Source organism: Pelodiscus sinensis, chromosome 14 (genome assembly GCF_049634645.1).
Source record: "Pelodiscus sinensis isolate JC-2024 chromosome 14, ASM4963464v1, whole genome shotgun sequence".
In the NCBI taxonomy this organism is placed as follows: domain Eukaryota; kingdom Metazoa; phylum Chordata; order Testudines; family Trionychidae; genus Pelodiscus; species Pelodiscus sinensis.
In genome coordinates this window covers 21,506,572-21,532,774 of record NC_134724.1, presented here as the reverse complement: position 1 = coordinate 21,532,774, position 26,203 = coordinate 21,506,572, and the positions used below count along the sequence as shown (strand labels likewise).

Genomic DNA, 26,203 nt, shown 5'->3' with positions numbered 1-26,203 from the left:
GATGATGATGATGGAGAAGAAGGAGAAGGAGGAAAAGGAAAAGGAGAAGGAAAAGGAGGAGAACTCACTTGTATTCATGAAGGATATTTCTTGCTGCTTGTTGCATTATTCCTTAACTCTCAATCTTCTTGTACAGAGATGAAAAATAAGGGATCCCTTGTAATAAGGGATTGTTGACAACCCTATGTAAGCACAGGCCAGTGCTTAGGGCAGTGTGGAGCTACACTTCTGCAGGAGTTCTGTGAGCTTCTACCCACACAGAAAAAGTGGACTCAATGGACCACCTCCATATGGGATTGCTGTGGACAATCTACATGGCAGCCATCCAGCTGTGGAAATACCCTGTTTCCACCCAGCCCCTGATGGTAAGGCTAGTGCCATAGGGAGCTCTAGTGAAAACAGACTTTGCACTCTGGAGAATTCAAGTACTGCAGTTATATCTGGCCTCCACGGTGGGGTGCTCATGGAGGGAAGGCTCCTTATGCCCCACTCACTTGTGTTAGGACCAGATACAATCTGAGGCCAGTACAAATAAAGTTGCAACAAATGGAACTGTAACGGCTATACCCTAGATTCCTAGAAAGGTCAGATGGTGGAGCTGCACTCCCTGACAACATGGTCAGTCAGGACATTCAGTACGGAATGTTACTCCACTATTCTCATCTATACAATCCTTACCTTTGCAGGAGGCACCTTTCCAGCTGCTGTTATCTGACCAGTAAAAAATCTGCCAAAATGATTAGCTGCCAGGATTACAGCCTTGTACCTAGAAAATGCAAACAACAATTTAAAAAAACCCTGCAGTAATGCAATAAAGCCTCTGAAGACAAAACATAAATCTAACTATGCCAAGGGTATCATTCCTGTACCTGCCTGGGTGCCAAACACAGCTGAGCCAAAACTCCTCAGACAAATATGCAGACCAAATCAGTGAGATAATTAATAGAAACCCCATAAAACAAACAATGGCTATTGAACATCTTAAACCAATATATCTGCTAAATGAAAAAATACATTCAGATGTCATAACAATTTATACCAGTGGTTTGTAACACACTTTTAAAGTGAATGCCCAATGAAGGACTATTGCTGGGAAAGGAAAGTGTGCAAGGGTGTGGACTCATGGCATAAATAAATATTTATTATGGTTTCAGTATTTTTACTTTAAAACAAAACAAAAACAAAAACAAAAAACCCATCCCTGGGTGAAGAGGTAGGGCCTATGTGTTAATGGGGCTGGGCTGTCCATGCGTTCAACCTTGTGGGCGGAATGCAGACTACGCTACAGTTACATCTAGAATGCACAACAGGGATTCCTGCATTAATCAGTGATCACTTAAACATGGCATGAAATGAAAAATGAGGCAAACAGCACATGCCATTGCCAAAGGAAATGTGTGTGCTGCACCCATCAATATGGGTTTCCTTAACATTCCTTCATAATGTAATCTTTCCTAATTAACTGCTGCCCACAAACCCTCTAACATATTGTTTTTTCGTCAGGAAACAAGAGATGGTGCAGCAACACACATTAAAATGCTGTGCATGGCTTCAAATTGTTATGGCCTAGTTTATCCTGGTTACATCAGTAATTACTTTAAACAAAGATGTCCCCATAGCAGCTTCCCAGGTCTGAATACCCATTATTAGCTTTAGGAAAGTTATGATTAGGATCAGGTTCCAATTTGAAGACTCACCCCACCCCTACCATGTATGATGCTGAATGCTTCCCACAAGGTGCCAACTCCTTGACTTTCACAGAAGGAGCACAGCACTTCTCAGAAAATGCTCAGATATCTTTCAGGGCCAGGCCTGTGACCTCAATCCCAGGAGCCAGTTATGCCCAGACGTAAGGAAGTTTAGATCCAGTTTCAGATACACTTTGTGGCTCAGACCCATCTTTAATCTTTAGATGATTCAACTGGGAAAATGCACCCCAGAATGAAACTAGCAAAGAGCAGCCTATGATAGAAGTTTTACTTTTAATTTTGAAACTGTTCCTACTAATGGCTATTGGGAGACAAAAGAAAGAGCAGTTGGCAGTTTTAGAAGTGCTGATCTTTCCCAGTGCCTGAAAAACAGCTTTAGGTAAACTAAAGATTTTCAAGAAAAACTTAAAGAACAACAAATAGTCTAGTAGCACTTTAAAAACTAACAAAACATGTAGATGGTATCATGAGCTTTCGTGGGCACAGCCCACTTCTTCAGATGACCAAAGTGTAAGTTTTTCCTGTTACAGACTAACTCAGCTACCCCTCTGAAGCTTTTAAAGATCTTCAGTCCACAGTGGACTGATTAGTGCTATTTGTGGGGTCAAGATAAAAAAGACCAAACTACACAAAGTGACATATAGTTTCACTGAGGATCTTGGAGTAGCTGACCATGTGACAAATTCAACAGTAACAACAAAACAAAAGCAAAAAATCCTAAAGAAAACCTCCATGATTAGGCATAAGCAAGCTATATTAAAAAACTAAGCATGGAACTGGAAGAAACAGCCAATTCGCTTGAAAGATGGCATGTGAGCATCTCAAAGTCAGCAATCCAAATATGTAAGATGGCACAGAAGATGGCCCACTGTCCATATCATGTGAAACCGCAAAGGAGTTATTCTGGGAGGGTATGTCTACACAGCAGAGTTATTTTCCTAAATAAATTCAAAATAACAGGCTTCTAACTCTGACTTCCCCTCCAGGAAGTCAGCAGAATAGCAATTTATTTTGACATCCCCAAATTGCATAGCTTATTTCGAGATACTGAGAAACAGGGTGGGTGAAATGTTGGCCTTTTTCACATGAATGGAGTCCAGCTTTCACCTAGTAAATAGACATGAAAGATGAGGGAGACTGAGACATGCTAATGCTCAAGATAAGCAAAGGAAAGAAAAATGATCATTTAAGATATGCCTACTGGATTCTAACCAATGGTCCCTGCTAAATGCTGTATACATGTATGATACCTATAAGCCAAATTCTGCTCTGAATTTCACCCATCGAGAGCTGGGTTTGGACCCAGTAAATTGTTGGATGCTCAATCTCAAGCTATCCTAAAAAACCATCATATACAATCCAGCTTTTTCTAGCAATTTTGCAAATAATGTTTTAGGTGCATAATTTCTGTGTGAGAGCAAAAACTAATTCGGTAGTGTGGAGTGCTCCCTATTCCCTTTTTGTGGTTGTGTGCTTTTTGTGATGTCTAAATATATTTTGGCTTAGAGTAAACAAAAGGATGGCTGAACATTAAATACAAATATTTTAAGAACAGCCTGTATAAAAATGAAGACATGTTTTGAGCCTCATGTTAGTCTATTGGAGGGGAATCAGAGGATTTGACACTAGGTTAATTAAACAGTTTTACAGGCTAAAAGACAAAGATAGAGTGTGTGTAACAGGAAAACACTATTCATCTCTGTACCCTGATTGCTTAAATTTACCAGAGCTGTCAGCAAGACCTTTTAAAAAATATCCTCATGATGTTGTTTATGGTTCTGCAAAGACAAACAATATTGTCTGTGCTGACATTATCATTGCTTGTAATTTTTTCCTCCTTAGCAGCACTGGAGCTGAATACATGAGACGTGATTCATGTAACCGCACTTCCCTCTGACGGCATGTGGAGAAAAATAGTGCACGTGGGATGAGCCAGTGCTGGAAGTGAATAATTTTAAAGTATTTCCTGTTACAATAAAAGATGGAAAGTCCAGGGAATAAGTAAAAGTGTCCAACTTGTATCATGAGGGGCATGACAAAAAATTCATGTGGCTCTAGGATTCAGATAGGATATGTGTTTGGCTAACTTGACAGGTTGGCCTGTTCTCATCCAAGCTGACACTTTTATCAATTTTTGTCAGTGTTCACAAACATAAAATCAGTTCAACTTGCAGTTCCAGTGCAAAGCAGAATGATTTAAGAGGGACTGAGGCAATGCACTCCACAGAACTCATTCCTATGCCATTTACAAGGGATCAATAAGTGTTTCTCCACATTGGAGGTTGGCAAATCACCAATTGAGGGCGCTGTTCCAGGCAAATGCATCAGTTTGGCATCTTCTACTAGTTCTCTAGAGTGTGTATTTTCCTGTTCCATTACTAGTGCACAGAGAGTTGAGATGGTTTGAGATGGAGGGAGTGGCGTAAAGCCAACCTTTTCTGTAACACTTTCCTGTAAGGTGGGTTGCATTTGGAAGATGCTCAGATCTGGGGTCTGGTAATGGGAAATGGACTTTTTCTTTTCAATCCTTGGCTTTAATCTGACCCAGATTAGCAAAAATGGTCAGCGCTTGATGGCTTCATTTTTGGCAGTGACAGAAAAAGTGTGAAGTATCAGAATAGAAAATGATGCCACTCTCTTCTTGTCTCTAGAAGAACAATGATGTCAGATTGGCACAGGAGCATTGTGAGCAAGACACGAAAAGTTATTCTTCCGCTCTACTCTGTGCTGATAAGGCCTCAGGGTATGTCTAGACTACAGCATTTTTCTAGGATACCGCATCCAAAGAACGCATCTGCTTTTCTGGAAAAAAAAATTCAGAAAAGACTACACATTTTTTCAGCATCCGTTTAAACCTCATTCTACGATGAAGAAGGGATGTTCCCAAAGAGGGTTTTTTTTTCCTGAAATTTGGCTGAAGGAATTGGGCTTGTTTAGTTTGGAAAAGAAAAGTCAGAGGGGGGACATGATAGCTGTTTTCAGGTATCCAAAAGGTGTCACAGGGAGCAGGGGGAAAATTGTTCTCCTTGGCCTCTGATGATAGGACAAGAAGCAATGGGTTTACGTTACAGCAAGGGAGGTTTAGATTAGACATTAGGAAAAACTTCCTAACCATCAGGGTGGTTAAACACTGGAATGGATTGCCTACGGAGGTTGTGGAATCTCCATCACTGGAGATATTTAAGAGCAGGTTAGACAGACATCTATCAGGGATGATACAGATTGTGCTTGGTCCTGCCATGAGGGCAGTGGACTGAACTTGATGATCTCAAGGTCTGTTCCAGATCTGGTATTCTATGATTCTTTGATCATTAGCACTAAATAATCTTTAAAATTCTTTAAGATTTAAAAAGAAAAATTTTGCCTCATGTCAGGTACAGGTTTGGCACAATTTCCCATTGCAGTTTAGCTCACTGTTTACTCATTGAGGAGGCATTTGAATGACTGAGTGCTGGGAAGTATGTAGAAAGAATATTCACCCAGGGGAAGAGAAAGAAAAGTTACTGGGTGTTATCTCTTTTTGGTATGGGATGACCCACTCAGATACATTGATAGGTAAGGATAAGTTTAAGTGGGTCCAAATATCTGACACAGTGATGATGACTCTTGAGAGTTTGCTTATATTCCTGACAAAAGAGCATTTTCAAAGCTCAGAGACACAAAGAGGGAGAATAAATGCATAATATTTCCCTACGCTACATTGCAGAGGACAAATAAAATTAAAGGACTACATTCACTCAGTCCTTTGATAGGCAAAATGTAATGATGTCATGACAAATAAGCAAGGACAGAGCTTTATCAAATATCTTCTGAATTAAATTTCAGTGGTGATGAAGTCAGCAAATGGTGAGGAAAATTCCTCATTCAATGAAACACTTAAATATGTTTGATATCTTTACCAAATTGATTCTATTTGAGATGAAATGGTTCAGATTTTAAACCATTTCAATATGTAGCTTATGAATGTAAATAATTGGTCCAATGTTTAAACTAGTGTATTGTGTTTTTTTAAACAAGCTCCTTACCTAAATCAAAATGGCTTTGAAATCAGTTCCAAATCTGAATTGATTCCAAATGTGTCTATTGCTGAATGGCAATTGTTCTTGATGGCTTGGCTAGTAGCAGTGTGATTCCATGTAGGAGGTAAGAGTCAAGACCAGCCATGAGATATTTGTGACTCAGGTTGTCAGAGGTTAGTAGCCTTGTAAAGGTGATATTTTCATACAAAATGCCCAGCTCATGCAGCCCCTTGTATCAGTCCTTAGAGTAGCACAGCAACTTTAAAGATAGAAAATTGTCTGCCACTTTCAATTAAGAAAAGTGAAATTCCTATCAATACACTTCCCATGCAAAGATCTTGTGTTTCAGCTTTATTTCTGTGAAAGAGAATCATGGAAAAATAATAAAAACTGGTATGTTAAAGCTATGCCAAATATAAGAGCATGTTTATCAGTCAATGGTATTGAGAACCACATGTGTTACAATGGATTGACTGAAATAAGTTTTCTTGCCCACCTGCAAGTCAGTATAGCTCTAAGACAATGTGGCTGTGTCTACATTGGCACCCTTTTCCGGAACATTCCTTTATTCCTCTTAAATTCAGCAATAAGGGATCTTCCAGAAAAGGCTTTATTTTCTGAAAAATCCCGTCTAGACTGGCGCTTTTCTCCGGCAAAGCCCCGAGCCGGAAAAAAGCGGCAGCCATGTTCATGCAAATGCCGCGAGGATATTTAAATACTCCGCGGCATTTGCAATTCTGAAGTGTCTCGTTAGCAGCCCTTTTCCGGAAAAGGGTGCCAATGTAGACACAGCCAGCGTGTGTTGTCGCTCTGAAACAGAAAGCAGCACCAGTTTTAAGGCCCTGGTGTAAACCAAACACCTCTTGGGTGTGGTGCACTGTCCCAGATAATGGCACAGAGACCACTTACCAAGAGAATAATGAACCTATGCTACAGCCTTAGCTGATAGCTACCTGGCTTTGAGCTCATGTTCTAGACTCCAAAGGACCCAGATTCGATAACGCCTGTTGGCGTTACACTGGCACTTATGTAACAAGGGAAACACACCATTCTAAAAACTGCCAGTGCCTAATCTGCAGTCCTTTGGGCCCTAAATCAACAGTGACCAGGCTCCTTGGCCTAAGTGCCAAAGGCTACCTCTACACTGCAGGCTTTTTGCGCAAGAATGCCTGTTCTTGTGCAAACTTGCAGTGTGTCTACACTGCACACGCATTCTTGCGCAAGTAAATTTACAGTACAGCGTCAGAAAACAGGGCTTCTTCCAGAAGAGTTATTCCTCTCCCCAAGAGCAATAAGCACTCTTATGCAAGAGCTCTTTCACAAGAAGGCAATGTAGCCAGGCAACATGAATTTCTTGCACAAGAAACCCCTAAGGCTAAAATGGCCATGAGAGCTTTCTTGTGCAAGAGATCGTCCACACTGTCATGGACGCTCTTGAGCAAAAGCACATGGCAGTGTGGACGTGCTCTTGTGGAAGATCTTTTGCACAAGAACTCTTCTTTGAAACAGTTCTTGAGCAAGAAGCCTGCAGTGCAGACATAGCCAAAATGTAAAGGGGCTACAATCAACATTTTGAAGCAGATTCTATACCAGTCGCAATCATGCTCCCTATAGTCCCTGGTGAAGAAGGCATGTGAGAGAGGGGAAGGACATAGCACTCCAGTTCCTCCTAGGTGATGCATGGTCCCCTGAGGACCATATTCATCTGGCATAAGGTACAGAAGCCTCTGTGGTCTGGGACAAAGAACAGGAGAACTGTAACTGGTTGCCAGCTTCTCTTCCTTTTCTCCTGGGTGCCTGCGGAGGGGAGGGAAGCCATCAGACAGAGCTAACCAACTCCCTATTCTGTTATTCTGGGTCTCCAAGGCTACGTCTAGACTACATCCCTCTGCCGACAGAGGGATGTAAATGAAGCACTTTGAAAGTGCAGAAGAAGCCAGGATTTGAATTTCCTGTGCTTCGTTTGCATAATCACATAATGGCACTCTTTTGAAAAAGCGCTATTTCAAAATTGAAACCGCAGTCTAGACGCGGTTCTTTCAAAAATGGGGCGCTTTTTCAAAAAATGGTTTACAGGAATGATTTATTCAATGAGGTTTACGGGATCTTTCAAAAGAGCACCCCAGTTTCGAAAGAACCACGTCTAGACTGCGGTTTCAATTTCAAAATAGCGCTTTTTTGAAAGAGCGCTATTACACGATTATGCAAACGAAGCACGGGAAATTCAAATTGTGGCTTCATTTGCACTTTCAAAGTGCTTCATTTACATCCCTCTGCCAACAGAGGCATGTAGTCTAGACGTAGCCCAATAGCCCAGCAGAGAAGCAGGCACTGTGACAGCCAGCATTATTCTATCTGTTGTCCACATGCAAGAGAGAGCAGGGTTATGTAAAATCACATGTGTAGAGTGGTGCTCCCAGGAATAAATGGACACAAGGCTATACCAGACACCTTCAATTACAAAAATAACATTCATGCAATAAAATTCATATTCTGTCTCCTCACCCTGCAATGTTGGCCATTGAGCTTAAAGCATCATATCCTTGGGCGATAGTGACTCGAGGAACTTGGTCCATTGCCAAGACTGTGGCTTTGCACTGAGCAAGTTTGCCTAGGAGATCTGGGTTCTGAGCAGGGTAGATAAAGCTGACCAGTGTTGCATTCTCCTTGAGAAGAGAAGCCTCGTGCACTCCCAGCACTTCATTAAAACCTGGGGCTCTGACCTTAGACAGACACAAAACATACCACACATTTTATTTTTTTCATTAAAAGAATTTCAAGTCTGATTATTTAAATTAAGCTTTTGAAAACTGAATTTACTATTAATAAAATACACGGAATCTTTTGTCTTAGCCCTCTGTGTCTTTTACACAGATCACTGTGCTCTTGTGGCACCCTATTGAATTGAGCAGTAACAACCGGTCCCTGAGATCTTCCTGGAACAGTTTAGAAAGGCAGCAAGCTAGTCCTTGGTATCAAAAAGACTGAGAAACACTGGTCTGGATGTTGCAGATCCTATTGCAGAAGTAATAGCTTTAGACTAGTGGCTTTAGACTAATAGCAGTAAACAAAAAATGGTTAAATGCCTTTATATCAAATACCATTCATCCCATTGAGCAAATAAGTGATTTGCATGATCTGGCATGGAACAGAATGCCAACAATCATACCACAATGGGTGTGAACTGGGGATGTATTGAGCAATATCTTTGTGGAAACATAATCCTTCCACCAAAACCAGAAATACAACACATGCTTAAGAGGTGTGAAACAGTTCTTGCTGTAAAGGCTGTTGACACAAAATACAGTACCCCTATATTACTGGACACATATAAGATTACATTTATCATATGAATTGGTGCCATAGACAAGCTGTTCTATTCATTTTAATGTCATGCTGAAATTCTGATTTTCTTAAAATCAGAGTCTCTCTTGTCTGAAATATTATCCATATTGCCATTGGAATAAATATATGGGATTCATGTCACATATTATACTTGCCTTTAAAACAATATCTGAGCCAAAAACAGTTTTTAAGTCACTGATTTTTGCTCCAGCCTCTTTGTATTGCTCATCAGAAAACTTTGCTTCTTCCCCAGCTCCATGTTGCACTTGCACATTAAAGCCTTGTTTAATTAAGGACTGGACACCAGCAGGAGAGAGTGCCACTCGCTTCTCGTTTTTGAATGTTTCTTTGGGGATACCCACAACTAGGTCCTTGTAACGAATTCCTAAGTAAAAATAAAGGAGAATTATTATTTTTCCCAAATTCATATTCATTGAATTGTTCTTTGTGGAATAAAAGGGGGGAGGGAGTTTCAAAGGCACAAAGAATATTTCAGTAGCAAATTCCCATTAGAAGTCAATGGGATTGGAGTGCCTAGCTCCCTTAGGCATCTTAGAAAATACCAACCTGAGGACCCAACCCTAGGAGTAGTTTTTACTCACACACATATCCCTAGTGAGTGACCTCAGTGGGAGTGCTTGCGTGAGGAAGGATGATAAGACCGAGTCTGTGTTTTTTGTAAATGACACAGAATGCTACCAGATGAAACATTCCGTTAAAGATTTTACAGTGCATCTTTCCACAGCCAGCCCACACGGTCACACAAACACATTCACAGATGCCAAAAGGATAACAACTTAAAGTTTGGTTTATAAAAGCCTTGGCTGGGATACTGCTTACACAAGATTTCATGCTGTTTATCCCAAAAAAGGTGTGGAATTGACCACAAACAATGAAGCAACAACCTCAACCACGCTCACACGAGGTGGAAAAACCAAAAACAAGGCAGTATCACTGGAAGAGGAAGCTTTATTTTTCCTGGCTTTGTATGTGAGAGAACGATCTTTGTGGACAAAGCGGCAAGAACATTTTGTGAAACAGTCTAAGGGTATCTCTGTAAGTTTTTAAGGAGCTAATCCAGCCAGCATTCACAGTAGTAGATACAGCGCTCAATAAGAAATGTTTTCAGGATCAGGCCCTAAACTATTATCTATATGCCCTAAACAGATATAAAATTTTGAATCTGCATCTTCATTTGTGTTCACAAAAATGAGTTGTGGATATCTGCATCCACATCTGCGGATGCAGATACCCATGGATATCAAGGGATTTGCAGGGCCCTCATTATAGTGCCCAATCTTATTGGGTACTATAAAGATTTTCCATTGAATTCAATAGAGCTAGATTGGGCCTTTTAAGGGTTAAATTCACCCTGTGTGGCAGTGGGCTGGGGGAAAAACACAAGGAATATATATCACTTAAGTTCCACTTAAAGCCTCAAGACAGGATTTCAGTGGTGCTTGGCGTGGTGCTGGTTCCATGCACGGCATGAATGTAACTCTGATGTCTTGATCCTGAAAGGTCCTTGTGACAGGGTGCCTGCCCTGCACTGGCCCTTTAAGACCAGGACTCCGGCCCTGAGCCAGGGCTAGAAAGAAAGAGGCCAGCCGGAGCGGTTTAGGGCCAGTGAGAGCCCAGCTGGCAACTATCTAGGGCAGCACAATTGGCTGGTGGAAGCCAGCTGAACCCATTAGGGGAGTGAGAACCCAGCTGGCAGGTATATATAGAGAAGCACAGGTTGCTTGGGGGGAGGCCAGTGGAGGGCTGACTGCAGAGGAAGCAGGAGCTCCTTGGAGGGAGACAGCCGAAGGAGATGGAGACTGCTGGCCGAGGGGACGCCGGCCTGGAGATCGCAGCCCGCTGGACAAGTCCAGGAGAAGGAAGCCCGGGGATCCAGACAGGAAGTGGCCCAAGGCAGGAGCGGGAGCCGTCGCTCCTGGCCCGAGAACCTCGGTGCGTTTCGGCTGGATGGCCCCGCCGAGGGAGTGACCCGTTACCTGGTCACTCACAGGGCCCTAGGCTGGGACCCGGTGGAGTAGGGTGGGCCCGGGTCCCCCTACCTGATGTGCGCCCCGCTACAACAGTTATAAACTGCTTTGTGGACTCGGCCTTGCTTAGAAGGCCAGTTATATACTGCTGTGTGCCTATTATGAGCAACCCATACAGACTGTAACTTGTCCTGAGAGGGGCTATGTGAGGACAGTCAAGGGGCACTGAGGCACACTGGGGGTGTCCACCCCCTTACAGATGGTGGAGAATGTGGGCAGTGTAACCCCACCCGGAGGGGAAAAGGGGTTTATTGTGAATAAATAGTGGTCGGTAGGCCACAGGACAAGAACGGTTAGTTGGGGGGGGGGGGGGGAAAGGAGATAATGAATAAGTATTGGAGGGCCTGGGAGGCCCTACAGGCTGGGCTGTGGGAAAAGGGGAGCCGGCCACGACAAAGGGGTGACCTTGGACTCCGTAGTAAACCAAGCTCCAAGAGTTGGGGGCAGGGGCCGAGCCTGAAAACTTGTTTTGCCTGTGGGCTCAGGGGACACCTGAGGAGGGAGTGCCCCTACGGGGTGGGAGCCGGGAGGCCCCACCCAGCTAATAGGGGCAAAGAGAGAGCGTCCCCTGTGAAGGCAACAGGGGAGGCACGGACATGTTGGGCCTGCGGGAAGCCGGGCCATATCCGGAGGCTGTGCCCCAAGTGGACCCGGGAAGCCCCGGCTAGCACGGGGGGAAGGCGGCGGCGACAAACCACCAGGGAACAGACTCAGGACCACCGACCCAGGATGGTAAGAGAAACCAGAGGGCGGGCGGAAGGTGATTTGGACCTGGGCGAAACCAACGTGCAAGGGAGCCCAGACTGGGGTCCTACCCCGAAGCGTGAGGGACCGGGACAAGCAAGAGGCCAGCGAGGGGGCAACATCCACACAGAGGGTGCGTATGGACAGGTGATGGCTGCCGACCTACGGGCGAGACCACGAGACAAGACAAAGATTACCCTGTAGGTATGGCTAGAGGGAAGGCCAGTGACCGCCCTGGTGGATTCTGGGTGCAGCCAGACAATGGTACGAGCAGAGCTGGTCCCAGAGTGGGAGGCGGCCGGGGGGTCCATCTCGATGCAATGCATCCACGGAGATGTTAGCGCCTACCCCACGGGGTGGGTTCATCTGTCGGATGGGGTAGATGAGGTGATCTGCAGGGTAGCATTAGCCCCAAAGCTGGTGTATCCTGTACTACTGGGCCGGGACTGGCCGGGTTTCAGACGCATCCTGCGTGACTGGGAGAAGCAGGTGCAACCACCACCAGCAGGGACGGAGAACTGTAAAAGGGGAACATCCCAAGGCCCGGAGGAGGAACCGGACCCTGAGAAAACCCTCAGTTCGGAGGAAATAAGAGGGGAGGAGGACTTCACGAGAGACCAACAGAAAGACCCCTCCTTAACCCATGTCTGGGAACAAGGGGCAGGAGAGACTGGGGACCCCGGCACGGGGACAGCTGTTTGACCAACACCGCGATTCGAGGTAAGAGCCGATCGATTATATCGGATCGCACGGTCAACTGACGGGCAGACAGAGGTTAGCCAGTTGTTGGTCACCGCACGGTATTGTAGGCAGGTATTAGACCTGGCACATGCGAATCCCTGGGCCGGACATTTGGGGCAAGAGAAGACCCTACAGCGCATAACGCAGAGGTTCTTTTGGCCAGGGATTTATAAGGAGGTCAGAGACTTCTGTGAGTCCTGCCCTGAGTGCCAAAGGACGGCTCCGGGAGGAGTGCCAAAAGCCCCGCTAGTCCCTCTCCCCGTGGTAGAGGTGCCGTTCGACCGGGTGGCTTTAGATCTGGTAAGGCCCCTGGAGAGGTCCCGACGTGGGCACCAGTATATAATGGTCATAATTGACTATGCCACCTGATACCCCGAGGCTGTCCCCCTTAAGAACACGATGGCGGCAACGCTGGCGCGTGAGTTGGTGCAAGTATTCTCCCGGGTGGGAATCCCCAGGGAGATACTAACTGACCAAGGGACCAATGTGACCTCCAAACTGATGGCGGAACTTTGCCATCTCTTAAACATCAAGACCATGCGTACCTCAGTTTACCACCCGCAAACCGATGGACTTGTTGAACGTTTCAATAAGACATTAAAAATTATGTTGCGACGGTTTGTGGAGCTCGACCCAAAGGATTGGGACTTATTACTACCAGCACTGTTGTTTGCGGTGCGAGAGGTGCCCCAAGCCTCAACGGGATTCTCCCCATTTGAATTACTTTACGACCGCCAACCCCGGAGGATACTGGACTTATTGCGTGAAATCTGGGAGGAGCAGGGCTCCAGGGTGATGGGTACAGTACCCTATATCTTGGACTTGCAACAGCGACTCCGGACCGTAGGGGAGCTGGCTAGGGAGAACCTCCTTCAGGCCCAAAGTAAGCAAGCCCAGTATTATAACCGGGGGGCCAAGTCCAGGACATTCCAACTGGGGGACAGGGTACTCCTGCTATTACCGGTGCCAGACTCAAAATTGTTGGCCAAATGGCAAGGGCCCTTTGAGGTCCTACGGCAGGTAGGACCAGTAGATTATGAAATTAAATTGTCAGGAAAACGGAAGGACAAACAAATTTATCACGTCAATTTACTAAAGAAGTGGAACGCCCGGGAGGATATGCTTATCGCCTTACAGCCACCAGAACCGGAACTAGGACCCTGCGGAGGCAACTTGAAGGCGGAAGGGATAGCGCACATTGGGGCAGAACTGACGGCGGAACAGCAAAAAGAGCTGAACTCCCTCCTTTGGGATTTTGACCAGGTCCTAACCACACAACCGGGTAAGACCCCCCTTATGAGTCACCATATCTCGACAACCCCAGGTAAGAAGATTCGGGACCACATACGACCCCTGCCCCGGAAAATGTGGGGGCCAGTTCAGGAGGAGCTGCAGCAGATGCTGCAAATGGGGGTGATCAGGGAATCTAAGAGCGAGTGGCGTAGCCCCATTGTGTTGGTGCCTAAACCCGATGGCACGATACAATTTTGCATAGACTTTCGGAAGATCAACGCAATCTCGCGATTTGATGCGTATCCTATGCCACGAGTAAACGAACTGCTGGAGCGGCTGGGCAAAGCCCACTACATATCTACGCTAGACCTCACCAAAGGCTACTGGCAGATTCCCCTGACACCAGCCTCGGAGAGTAAGACCGCGTTTGCCACGCCTTTTGGCCTGTTCCAATTCAACACCATGCCTTTTGGACTGAATGGGGCGGCAGCAACGTTCCAGAGGTTAATGGACAAGGTACTGCAGGAACATCGTGAGTATGCGGCTGCATACATTGATGACATTGTCATTTTTAGTGAAACCTGGACGGAACATCTGCAGCATTTGAAGGCGGTCCTTGGGGCGCTGGCCACGGCCAAGCTCACGGCTAACCCAAGTAAGTGCCATTTTGGACAAAGAGAGGTGTCCTACTTAGGCTACCGGGTGGGACGGGGAAGGATAAAACCTCAAGTAGACAAGGTGGAAGCCCTGCGAGATTATAAAGCCCCCACCACAAAAAGGCAAGTCCGCCAGTTCCTGGGTCTAGCCGGTTATTACCGGCGATTCATACCCAATTTCGCCACGATTGCAGCACCCTTGACAGATCTAACCCAAAATACAAGACCCCAAAGGGTCCAGTGGGCCCCGCAGTGCGAAAAGGCATTCAGAGCATTAAAACAACAACTGACGCAGACACCGGTCCTCCATCAACCCGATTTTACAAAACCGTTTATAGTACAGACAGATGCCTAGGAGTGATCCTCTCACAGGAGCAGGAAGGGGAGGAACACCCAATCCTGTATTTAAGCAGGAAATTACTACCATGGGAACAACAGTATGCCACGATTGAGAAGGAGGCCCTGGCAGCTAAATGGGCAATAGAGGCACTGCGCTATTACCTGCTAGGGGGAACATTCACACTGATAACGGATCATGCGCCATTACGATGGCTGCAAACAATGGAGACCAACCCTAGGATTATGAGGTGGTATTTGGCCTTACAGCCTTACAAGTCTGAGATCTGCCACAGACCAGGGAAAGCCCATAACAATGCAGATTTTTTCTCTAGGTCCATAGGGACTAACGAGCGGGGGGAAAGGGATGGAGTTCTGGAAACGGGGGTGAGTGATGGGGCATTGCCGCCCCACACTAACATCGACGGGGTGACCCTCTGGGTGGAGTAGGGTGGGCCCGGGTCCCCCTACCTGGGGTGCGCCCCGCTACAACAGTTATAAACTGCTTTGTGGACTCAGCCTTGCTTAGAGGGCCAGTTATATACTGCTGTGTGCCTATGATGAGCAACCCATACAGACTGTAACTTGTCCTGAGAGGGGCTATGTGAGGACAGTCAAGGGGCACTGAGGCACACTGGGGGTGTCCACACCCTTACAGTCCTGAACACCAAACATTACTGGGAATTGAGTGCACCGATCACTTCACAGGAATGCCCAGCATTTGGCAGGGCTGAGCACTATGCGCCAAAGCTTGGTGCACTGAGGACTGTGACAAAATTCCAATAACATCAGCAGGACCAAGTTGTGGTCCTAAGCTAGTTGACTGCAGTAAAACCCTTTCTCCATCCCTCTTCATCTTACATCAGTTGCATTTCTACAGCCTAGAACTCTTCCTTACACATAATTCGCATCAAAGCAGATCATACATGCCCGCTGGTTCACAGGGGGTTAATATGGGGCGAGTCACTGAAACGTTGTGACCCCAGAGTCTAACTGGCCATATGCAAGCTGTCCATTACTAATGTAGATGCAAAAAACTTAAACATGTGTTTGCCTACATGTACGTAGGAGTGGGCAATACACCAGACACGGCTCGCCAGGGTTAGTGCCTGGCAGATATGACCACTTGAAGCTCCCAGCCAATGGGAGCAGCAGGAAGTGGTATCCCAGTCCTTTACACTTCCTGCAGCTTCCATTGGCAGAGTTTCAAGCAGTTAATAAAGCCCCAACATCCCCCTAGGGGCTAAGCCTGGTGAACTGCGTCTGGTCTGCAGGCTGGTTATTGCCCACCGGTGATGTACATTGTCAGTTCAGCACCAGACAGCACTCTGTATGAGGTTCCCCAGACAGAGCTGGCACATTCAGCTAGGATATTTCTAGTAAGAACATTCTAAGCAAACCTATACAGTGCTGAGCTAATATTTTGCTGAAAAGATGTGTACAAAATATTAATGCAAAGCCTGAGTCAAGCAGAGAACAATTATAAAACCACCCAAACAAAAGAAAACAGCTGTGAGTAGCTTTGGTCAGTGGCACATGTGCAGGACCAAGCCCTGAAATTGAAGCAGAAAATATCCTTTTAAATTTAATTTTAAAAAAACCCTTCTATTTGAGTCACACACAAGTCACTATGGGATGATATATATATAAAGAACACAACAGAAGTGTTTGTGAATGCATAGAGAGGAGAGAATCATTACAGCTAACCCCAAAATCTAACACAGACCTGGTTTAAATTAGTATCACCTAGGATGTGTCTGGACTGCAGGACTTAACTCAAAATAAGCTACACAAATTGAGCTACGTCAATTGCTTATCTTATTTTGAAATGGGGAGTGTCTATACAGCACTTATTTCGAAATAGTGCTCTTCCTCCAACTTCCCTTATTCCTTATACAATGAGGGTTACAGGAGTCAGAGTAGGAAGTCCTCCAGCTTGACAGTATTTTGACAGTATTTCAAAATAACTGCTTGCTGTGTAGACGTGGACTCAGTTATTTCGGAATAACACTAGTTATTTCAAAATAATGTTGCAGTGTAGACGTGCCCATAGGAAATAAATAAGGTACAAAAGGTAATCTTCAAAGGACCCTATCTTCTTCACCTGAGTCCAGTGAGTTTGCCCAGTGAGATTAGATGGTGTCTTTAGGCACACATTTGACCACGGGGCAGTGTGTAAGCTGCTTCAGTGTAGGAGGCATTGCGCCTCAGAGAGCCTCCTATGAAAGATGAAATATATGTAGAGACTGATCAGAGAATGAATTTACTGAGTGGGGACTAAAGTGGGGACATATGGTATTTCTCAAAAGAACAACCATTTAGCATTCAAATAAAATATATTCTCTCTGATTTTGGTGTTATTTCATCTCAATCTGGTGTTCACTAATACATACACAAAGTGGCTCACACGCTTGCTATGATTATGTTTTTCCAGCCCTACCATTGCCATACACAGGTGGTAGAGTCCAATCTTGTGAAAGAATATTTATCCATGAAATACATTGGAACAAAAATTCTTTACGTATGAAAATGTCATTGTGTGCATGTGCAGCTCTTAGTATTGGAAAGGTGTACAGAGAGAAATTGGGAGAATTTATACAGACATCCCAGGCCTTAGGGCGGACAGACTGAATGTGTAAGGAAACAGGGCCTGTAGAAGAAGCAGTTTCTGGGCAACTTAATGAGCACAGCTGGCCTGTAATAGGCTACTTGATTGGCTACGCCACTTATTGGCTGAACCAGTCCGTAGATGGGTTCTTAACACAGCAAGAGTTCAGCAACTGCTCAAAGCATTTGCTCATTTAAAAGGGTTGGAAATTTTCTATTTGCAGAATTACAAATGCCCTTGTCCTGCCCCTGCCTTGCGCTTTCTCTGAGGTCTCACCCCCCACTTGCATCATCCCCAGTCCCTCCATCATACACTCTCCCCCTCCAAGGTTCCCTCTAAACTGTGTGGCATCACAGCCCCACAACTGCTTAATCAGCCCCACCCAGCCAGCAGCTGAGGGCTCCACACACAGAGCTGCCTGGCTCGGGGAGGGGCACGTTTCCCTCTGCAACAGCAGCAGCTCCCTGATGAGAACAGACCAGTGAGTTTCTCTCAGCCAACAGGGCCAGTCTCACTTGCTCATTTTCACTTGGCCGGGGCTTGAGATGCGGAAGAGTGAGGACTCTGACTATGGGTGCAAGCTCTGGGGTGGAGCTGAATGAGGGGTTTGGGTGTAGGAAGAGGCTACAAGATAGGGGGTGGCCCAGAGCAGTTTGGAGTTAGGACTGACAATTTCCAGGATTGGCCTGGAGTCTCCTAGAATCAGCATCAATCACCTAGTGACTATTGAAAGCAATTCTGGAGCTCTGAATAGGATATTTTAAGAAAATGACATCAGGGTCATGTTGCGGAAAAAACATCTCCTTGAATAGTTTGTCACAGTTGGCAACTCTAATCAAAGTGTGGAGGGGGCTCCATGGAAGGGCAGGGAGTTGGGGTGTGGGAGGGGATACAACATCTGGGGTGGGGCAGAAATGAGGGGTTCAGGATGCCGAATTTACAACTAATAGGCCAGACCAAGGTCCTAAAGCTACTGGGCAATATAACATACACCAAGGCTATGTCTACACTGCAGTATTTTTGCACAAGAACAGCCGTTCTTGCACAAAAACTTGCAGAGCATCTACACTGCACGCGCGTTCTTGCACAAGTAAATTTACAGTAAAGTGTTGGAAAAGAGGGCTTCTTGCACAAGAGTTATTCCTCTCCCCACGAGGAATAAGCCCTCTTGCTCAAGAGCTCTTGCGCAAGAAGGCAGTGTGGACGGGCAACAGGGGTTTCTTACACAAGAAACACCTATGGCTAAAATGGCCATCAGAGCTTTCTTGCGCAAGAGAGCGTCCACACTGCCATAGACACTCTTGCACAAAAGCACATGGCAGTATGGACATGCTCTTGCGCAAGAATTTTTGCGCAGAAACTCTTGCGCAAAACAGTTCTTGTGCAAAAAGCCTGCAGTGTAGACGTAGCCCCAATAATATGAAACAAAGTAAGCTACAATGGCCGTTTTGTGATAAAATGTATAGTTGAATGTGTTATGCCACATCACGCATGCTCTTTCAATGGCATGTTATTCTGTACTGCATACATCATCATATATATGGAAACTCAGATCAGAGTAGCAATATGCATAGTGCACTCACTACAACAAATGACAAAATAATTATTGAGTGTTAAAAAACAGAAACCCTTTAAGGAGTACTTTTGGTTCAGAAAAATCAACCCTCCTTCACAGCATTAGAAGAAAATAGCTTATACTAAACATTCTCTGAGTCTTCCCAGAAATGGTAGTTTCTTTTGGAGATTTATGAATGCAACTACAACTACCACAATCTAATCTGTACTGCACTGCATAGCTACAGACATACTTAGCTCATGTTGCTATATAATAGTATCCCAAAAATCTGTTGTTAGTTTTACCTTTTGATTGTCAAAATACATCCAGTACTGATAAGGCAACAGCAGAAGAGAATTTGTCCTTAGTACTCGGTACAGCCCTTATTCATACACAGCACATACTGTGGCTGCTACATAATCCTCCCCAGTAGTTTCATAAGATATACACAGTATTAAGTTAGGACTGGTGGGATAACGAGGTTCATTTTTTACTTGTTATTTGTCCTGCACATAGGTTCTCTATAGGAACCTTTCTTTTGGTTTTCACCAAGGTGACTGGTGGTGACTGAATGCCTAACATAATAAATACTAGTGGAAATGGGGTAGATTTAGAAGTTAAAATAGGAAAAGAACAAGTTAAAAATTACTTAGATAAGTTAGATGCCTTCAGGTCACCAGGGCCTGATGAAATTCTAGAATACTCAAGGAGCTGATATCCTGGAATACTCAAGGTATCTGAGCCATTAGCTATCATCTTTGAAAGTCAGGAGAGAGTCCAGAAGACTGGAAAGGGGCAAAAATAGTGCCCATATATAAAAAAGGGAAATAAGAACAACCCAAGAAACTACAAACCAGTCAGGTTAACTTCTGTGCCAGAAAAGTTAATGGAGCAAATAATTAAGGGATTCATCTGTAAATATGTGGAAGATAATAAGGTGACAGGTAACAGCCAGCATGCATTTGTAAAGAACAAATCATGTCAAACCAATCTGATAGCTTTCTTTGATAGGATAACAAGTCTTGTTGATAACGGGGAAGCGGTAGATGTGGTATACCTAGACTTTAGATGTCATATGGTCTCACATGACCTTGTTATCAATAAATACAATCTAGGGAAATACAACCCAGATGGTGCTACTATAAAGTGGGTGCAAAACTGGCTGGATAACCATTCTCAGAGAGTAGATATTAATGGTTCACAGACATGCTGGAAGGCCATAACAACAAGTGGGATTCTGCAGAGGTAAATTTTAGGACCAGTTCTGTTCAATATCTTCATCAGCAATTTAGATAATGACATGGAGAGTACACTTATAAAGTATGTAGATGATAGCAAGCCTTTGGTGTTCCACAAACAAAAAACGTTTGGTGTTCCGCATTAAAAAAATATTGTTTCGTGTTCCTCGGTCTTAAAAAGTTTAAGAAACACTGAGTTAGATAATCATCTGCAAGAGATGATCTAGATGGTGCTTGATCCTGCTGTGAGGGCAGTGCTTTGGACGACAGGGTCATAATTCAAAACGATCTGGAGAAATGGTCTGAGGTAAATAGGATGAAGTTTAATAAGGACAAATCCAAAGTACACCACTTAGGAAGGAACAATCAGTTTCATGCATAGAAAATGGGAAATAACAGTCTAGGAAGAGTACTGCAGAAAGGGATCTAGGGGTCATAGTGGATCACAAGCTTAATATTACTCAACAGTGTGACACTGTTGCAAAAAGCAACAAACATCATTTGGGGATGCATTAATAGGAGTGTTTTGAGAGACTCAAAAACTAATTGTTCTGCTCTACTCTGCAGTGATTAGGTCTTAGTTTGAGTATTCTATGAACCTAACTTTCTAAGTACAGCTCTACTTGTATGCAAAAAATGACCTGGCTAAGAATCTCTTTTACAGTATTAACCAGAATGCACACTGTGGGCTTTAGTTCCACACTTAATAGTTACATATTTCTTAGGTGCAATTAAGAAAGTTTTAATCTTTTCTTTAAACCCATGCTAACGAGGAGTAGAATATGTCTTCACAATAAAATTTCTTTCTATACCTGTACATCTTGGCTCAAGCCATGTTTACAAACTCACAAGACAATGGGCAATAATGTGTGTGTGTGTGTGTGATTAGCTATCAGATTACATTCTCTTCTAGGGGGATATCAGTGAAGGGCGTATTTAACTTATTGTTATGGTGTATTTAGCGTACAGAAAATTCTTCCATCAGGATGGAGAGGACAGATAACTGTAAATCACGGAAAAATCGCCTTTGCCAATCTGTCATTGTTAAAACCTCCTCTAAGCTCTCTTCCCCATCTGCATTTGATCTGCAATGCACATATATTGTTAAGCTAGCGTATTTGCTTTTTAGTAGATATTTTCATCTATACATCCATTCATTCTCTTGTAAAGACACCACACAGGCTCTATTATTTTATTCCATACAGAACTTATTATTTAGATCATGGCTTCATTCTAAACACACATAAAATCCCCTCCTTTCCAATATAAATTCTTCACTCAATCGCTTAAAGGGGTTACAGTCTTTTGCAACTAACATTTGGGCCATCCAAACCAAACCCTTCTCCAGAAAATTAAAATTTTCCACAGCCCCACTGAGTCTGGATGTAATTAGCATAATTTTAAACTATATCCTTATGTCATCTCATATTTTCAAGTGACCCTGTCAATTTAGTTTAGGACCAATATTTGGGTTTTGTGGAAAAACACACATATTTTTCATAATTTGCTTTAATATACATTTTAAAAACAGATTGGTTATTTACAGATTCTTTTCTAGGGTTTGTGAAACCAAACTTAAAACCCTTGATCTAATGCATGGCAATCAGAAAGTGAAAATGAGTTCAAACAAAACTACACAGAGCAATTTCATTACCTAGACAGAACTGCAGAAAGCAAACAAACAGCATAAAGGGAGAAAGTTTGTAGTTTGTTGACATTCTTTCAGTTGCAATAAAGATGTAATACACTAGGAAGGTATTTAAAAGAAATTGGATAAAATCCTAACCCTATTGCAGTCAATGGACCGGCATACTATTTATTGCTTTTCTTGGAGAAACCTGCCATATGTGGGGCCTCCATCAATTTTTCCTTATGTTTAAAATGCTGAAGCGCAAATTTTGATTTAGCTTCATTAGCATATATTTTTGATATTTGTTAATGACAGCACCCTCACTGTGTTACGCTGGCATTAACTTGGTAGACTGTTGGATATCCAGGTTCAGCTAGAATGAAGAGATGTATAAACCACCCCTGCATCTGTTGCTGCTCTTTCCCTAATCTCTTTGTCTTTCTGTCTTCTGACACTGAACTTCTCAGGGCAGAGATTATCCTTTCTTGGATGTCTGAAAAGTGGGTATTTACTGAAATCTTTTGTGAGTTTTGTCATTGCCTTCATAGGGAGCAGGAGCAGACCTGACGTGTATGTTCAAGGGGGAAAAAATAAAGTCTACAGTAGTTTACATACATTACCCATTCCTATCCACACAGGATAAGTAAAGGATAGACCCGATAAATGGAGTGCTGAGGATGCCCTTGTCAACCAAAGTACTCCTTGCTACTACAAGGAGTATGAGACGTCGATGAGAGAGTTTCTCCCATTCACTTCTTCCTGTGGGACCACCCCAGAAAAGGTATGTCAACTCCTGCTATGCAAGTCACATACCTGGAGTTATGTATCTTGCATCTATTTTCTCCACCAGTGTAGACCTGGCCTGAGTAGGATAGACAGAGCTAACTTTAGGCAATGGGACACCGAAGTATCAAGGCAAATATGGTTGAAAGCACATTTTGCCTATTTGAAAAGGCTTTCCTCTCTCACTTTTATTCATAGTTTTATTACAGTAGCTCCTAGGAGGTCCCATTCAGGGTCAGATCCTGCTACTACCTATAGATACACTTATCTTTATGAATACAAACAGCCCTGGTGATCTGTGTGGGACTCTTCACACGAATACAGTCATACACTTGGCTAAGATGCTTCCTTTAATATGAAGTCTTTCAGTATTTGTGTTTTACTTGGCTTTCTGCATACTCTGAGCATTCTGAATACAAGATATTGCCCAAACGCTCACTCAGAACAACATGCTTTCCATGTTTTTGATCCGGGCGCATTGTGTTTTCTCACTTTACATATTGAAATGATGCCAGCATGGCTATACAGCAACAATGGCATAATAAAGATTGTTTCATTTACCCTTACAGGAACAGTAGTTTAGATTTATTGTATTGTGTTCCAAAGAGTGATTGCCCAACAGGATAATATAAGCAAAGAAAAGTAAACTTGAAGATGAACTTAATCACAAAAAGATTGTTTGGAAATGCAGTGGATTTGCAGTTGAGAAATACTTGACAATTCAAAGTATAACCCAACTGTTATACATGAAGGAAAGATTCCTGGAATATCACAGTATCATCAAAATGATTCACAAAGAAAATATACTGCAAGATTTAGACAGTTCTGTTTCAAGTCCTAAGCTACAAATGAGGCGCTTAAAGTGCAATGCAAGACAGAGAAACAAAGGCTGCTTTGTGCTACTTGTGTGGAATCCCTATGCCAGTTCTACCTGCCCTGTGATGATCCTCCTGTGGACAGATTTAGGGTCACTCTGTACCAGTGTTGGGGTACAAAGCAGCCTCAATAGAGCTCAGAATGCCAAGATCTCTGCCTGTCCATAAAATCTGAACAGGTTACAGATAAGTCAGATTCAGAAAATAATGGTGAAAAATAGAAGCATCTTGAAGATTGATCTTTGTTATCACAGCTAGTTTTTAAAAAAATACTGTAGCAGTATATCAATGGGTCATAGTCATTCACCTGGAAAACTTCATATAGAACAGAAGTGAGTCAAGGAGTTAACTGTCAAAAACAGACAGAGAGAAGAGGAAAAGATAAAGACTGAGGTGGGTCTACAAAGTGATTCTCCAAAATTTTCATTATCTGTCCAACTTTGTGGATCACCTCCTATCCCTCATTAGAGCCCCTTAAAAACACTTGAGACAGAGAACCAAGAGGCTGAAAAATTAAATATGGCATTAACTGGGGATGTGTTAGGATCTGGTATTTTGATTTGATTTTGATCTTTATCACAATAAAGATAGGAGTCATTTGTATATGAACCCAAACCAGATCATATTTTAATCACCTGGAAATTGGGGGGGGGGAAGGGTTAGAAACTTTGTATTAAGTCAAAATTACAATAAAATATTATCATACTTCATCATATTTTATTACTTCAGGATCAGGATAATATTAAAAAACCTGACTAAAGATTCTGGCCTGCTGGCTCAAGAACCCTTCTTTTCTGAATATGCTAATAGGGTGATCAAATTTCAGAATACCTATGCTGTCTTGTGTGCATCATACTTTAGTGTGAAAGTCTTTCCTTTATAAGCACAGTCCATATTTTCCTATACTGAAGTTCCACAGGAGTTATCACATTTTCGCCATAATATGCAATATAAAGTCTAGCTGGTTATGATAGAAAAGAAATTAATTTATTGATCTGTTTAAAAGGTAGAGCCTTTACTGGAGCACTAAATAAGCAGGTCAAAGGGTTTCTACAAAGCTGGCATTCTGTCATAAAATGAATTTTTCCTCCACAAACCTTCTAATTCCTAAGCAAAACCACCACGTGTACAAGTATGTTCTTCTTTCCCCAAAACCCATCTAACAGAATGTCTCCCTAGTAGAAAAATATATGCTAGATCTTACCCATAGTCAAATATTACTTACACAGTAATTTATCAACAATTTCTTTGAGCTATAAAAATTGGGGGAAAAAAAGAGGGTATATCCCCTTTCCCAAACAGAGACCCACACATCCAGCTCAATTTATTTGTCTAAACTAGAGCTGTCAATTAAACAGTTAACTAATGCGATCAGTTATACAAATTAATCAAAAACTTAAAAATTAATCATGATTAATTGCAGCTTTAATCACTGTTTAACAATTGAAATGTATTAAATATTTTCTATGTTAAATGTTTTCTATATTTTCATATGTACTATATTCTATGTTGTAACTGAAATCAAAGTATATTATTTCTATTTATTTGCACTTTAAAAGGGATTAAAAATAGTATTTTTCAATTCACCTTATATAAATAATGTAGGCTAATCTCTTTGTTCTGGAAATTTACAAATGTAGAATTTTTGTTGTTGTTGTTACATAACTGCACACAGAAACAATACAATGTAAAACTTCAGAGCCTGCCAAATGCCCATCATTTAACAACAGTGACCAATGCCAGGTGCCCCAGATGGAATGAACAGAACAGGAAATCATCAAGTGATTCCTCCCCTGTTTGACAGAGGCTAGGGACACCATTCATAACCATTTTGGCTAATAAGCATTGATGGATCTATCCTCCATTAATTTAAACACACTATTAGAGTCCTCATCTTCTGAAAATAGATCAGTATTTGGTAATTTTCCCCATACCATAAAATAAACAACATCAGCTTGCTTTCTATAAAGCAATATAACACTACTCCAGGCTCTTTATTATAATTAATATGCTGCAGATTAATTTCATAATCTTATCATTGGGACTGTGAATTTGATTTTTGAAGGAATCGCTATAAATCCAAATATTTTGGTATTGGGATAAACTCAGATCAACCAGAATCTCCCATTATTGGTCAGTGGGGCCAACAGATTTGCCAGACCGCTAGTCAAGGCAGGAAAGCAGCAGAGAACTTCTGTTCTAGAGGCAGCTGCTGGAGTCTGGGTCCTTTTGAATTACTGGGCTCCAGAACAGTTGCCTCCTTTGGCCCCCCTCATTCCTGTACATAGAGCTGTTACTGATATGTATGATTTCTTTACAAGCTTTTCCTTTTTCATGGCCTGAAGAATATTGAAAATGAGGCCCTCTCCACCACCCAGGAACTAAAATCCTATCAAAAGACCAGCCCTCCCACTGTGCCAGCCCACTGAGGAATTCCTCTTTTCCCTATGTAGCTATGAAAATGGAGATATGCAAATATAAACCTGGAGCCTAAACACACATGCATGCATGTTCTTTTGCCTTATCTCTCAACTGTCTGCTGCAGATATTTAATTAAAAGGTTTTAAAGTTATTGTTCAGGCCTTGATCCTGTGGCATTGACAGCACTGAGGTTTTATCACTGGGAGCAGAATTTTAGTCCTTTGTCAACAGTGAATCTTTTTCACTCTGAGGCCATGCTTAC

General features: G+C 43.1%; 1 protein-coding gene across 3 annotated transcripts in view; it reads right to left on the bottom strand.

The window, feature by feature from the left end:
* The window catches only part of LOC102453110 (NAD(P) transhydrogenase, mitochondrial-like), a 90,323-nt gene that overhangs the window by 59,056 nt on the left and 5,064 nt on the right, over positions 1-26,203 (bottom strand). For all 3 annotated transcript variants that reach the window (XM_025190703.2, XM_006135049.4, XM_075897170.1), the window contains exons 4-6: positions 9,229-9,458; positions 8,234-8,451; positions 679-766 (exon numbers count right to left, since the gene is read on the bottom strand). In XM_025190703.2, coding sequence (XP_025046488.2) covers positions 679-766; positions 8,234-8,451; positions 9,229-9,458 — 536 coding nt within the window. The remainder of the gene's footprint in view (positions 1-678; positions 767-8,233; positions 8,452-9,228; positions 9,459-26,203) is intronic.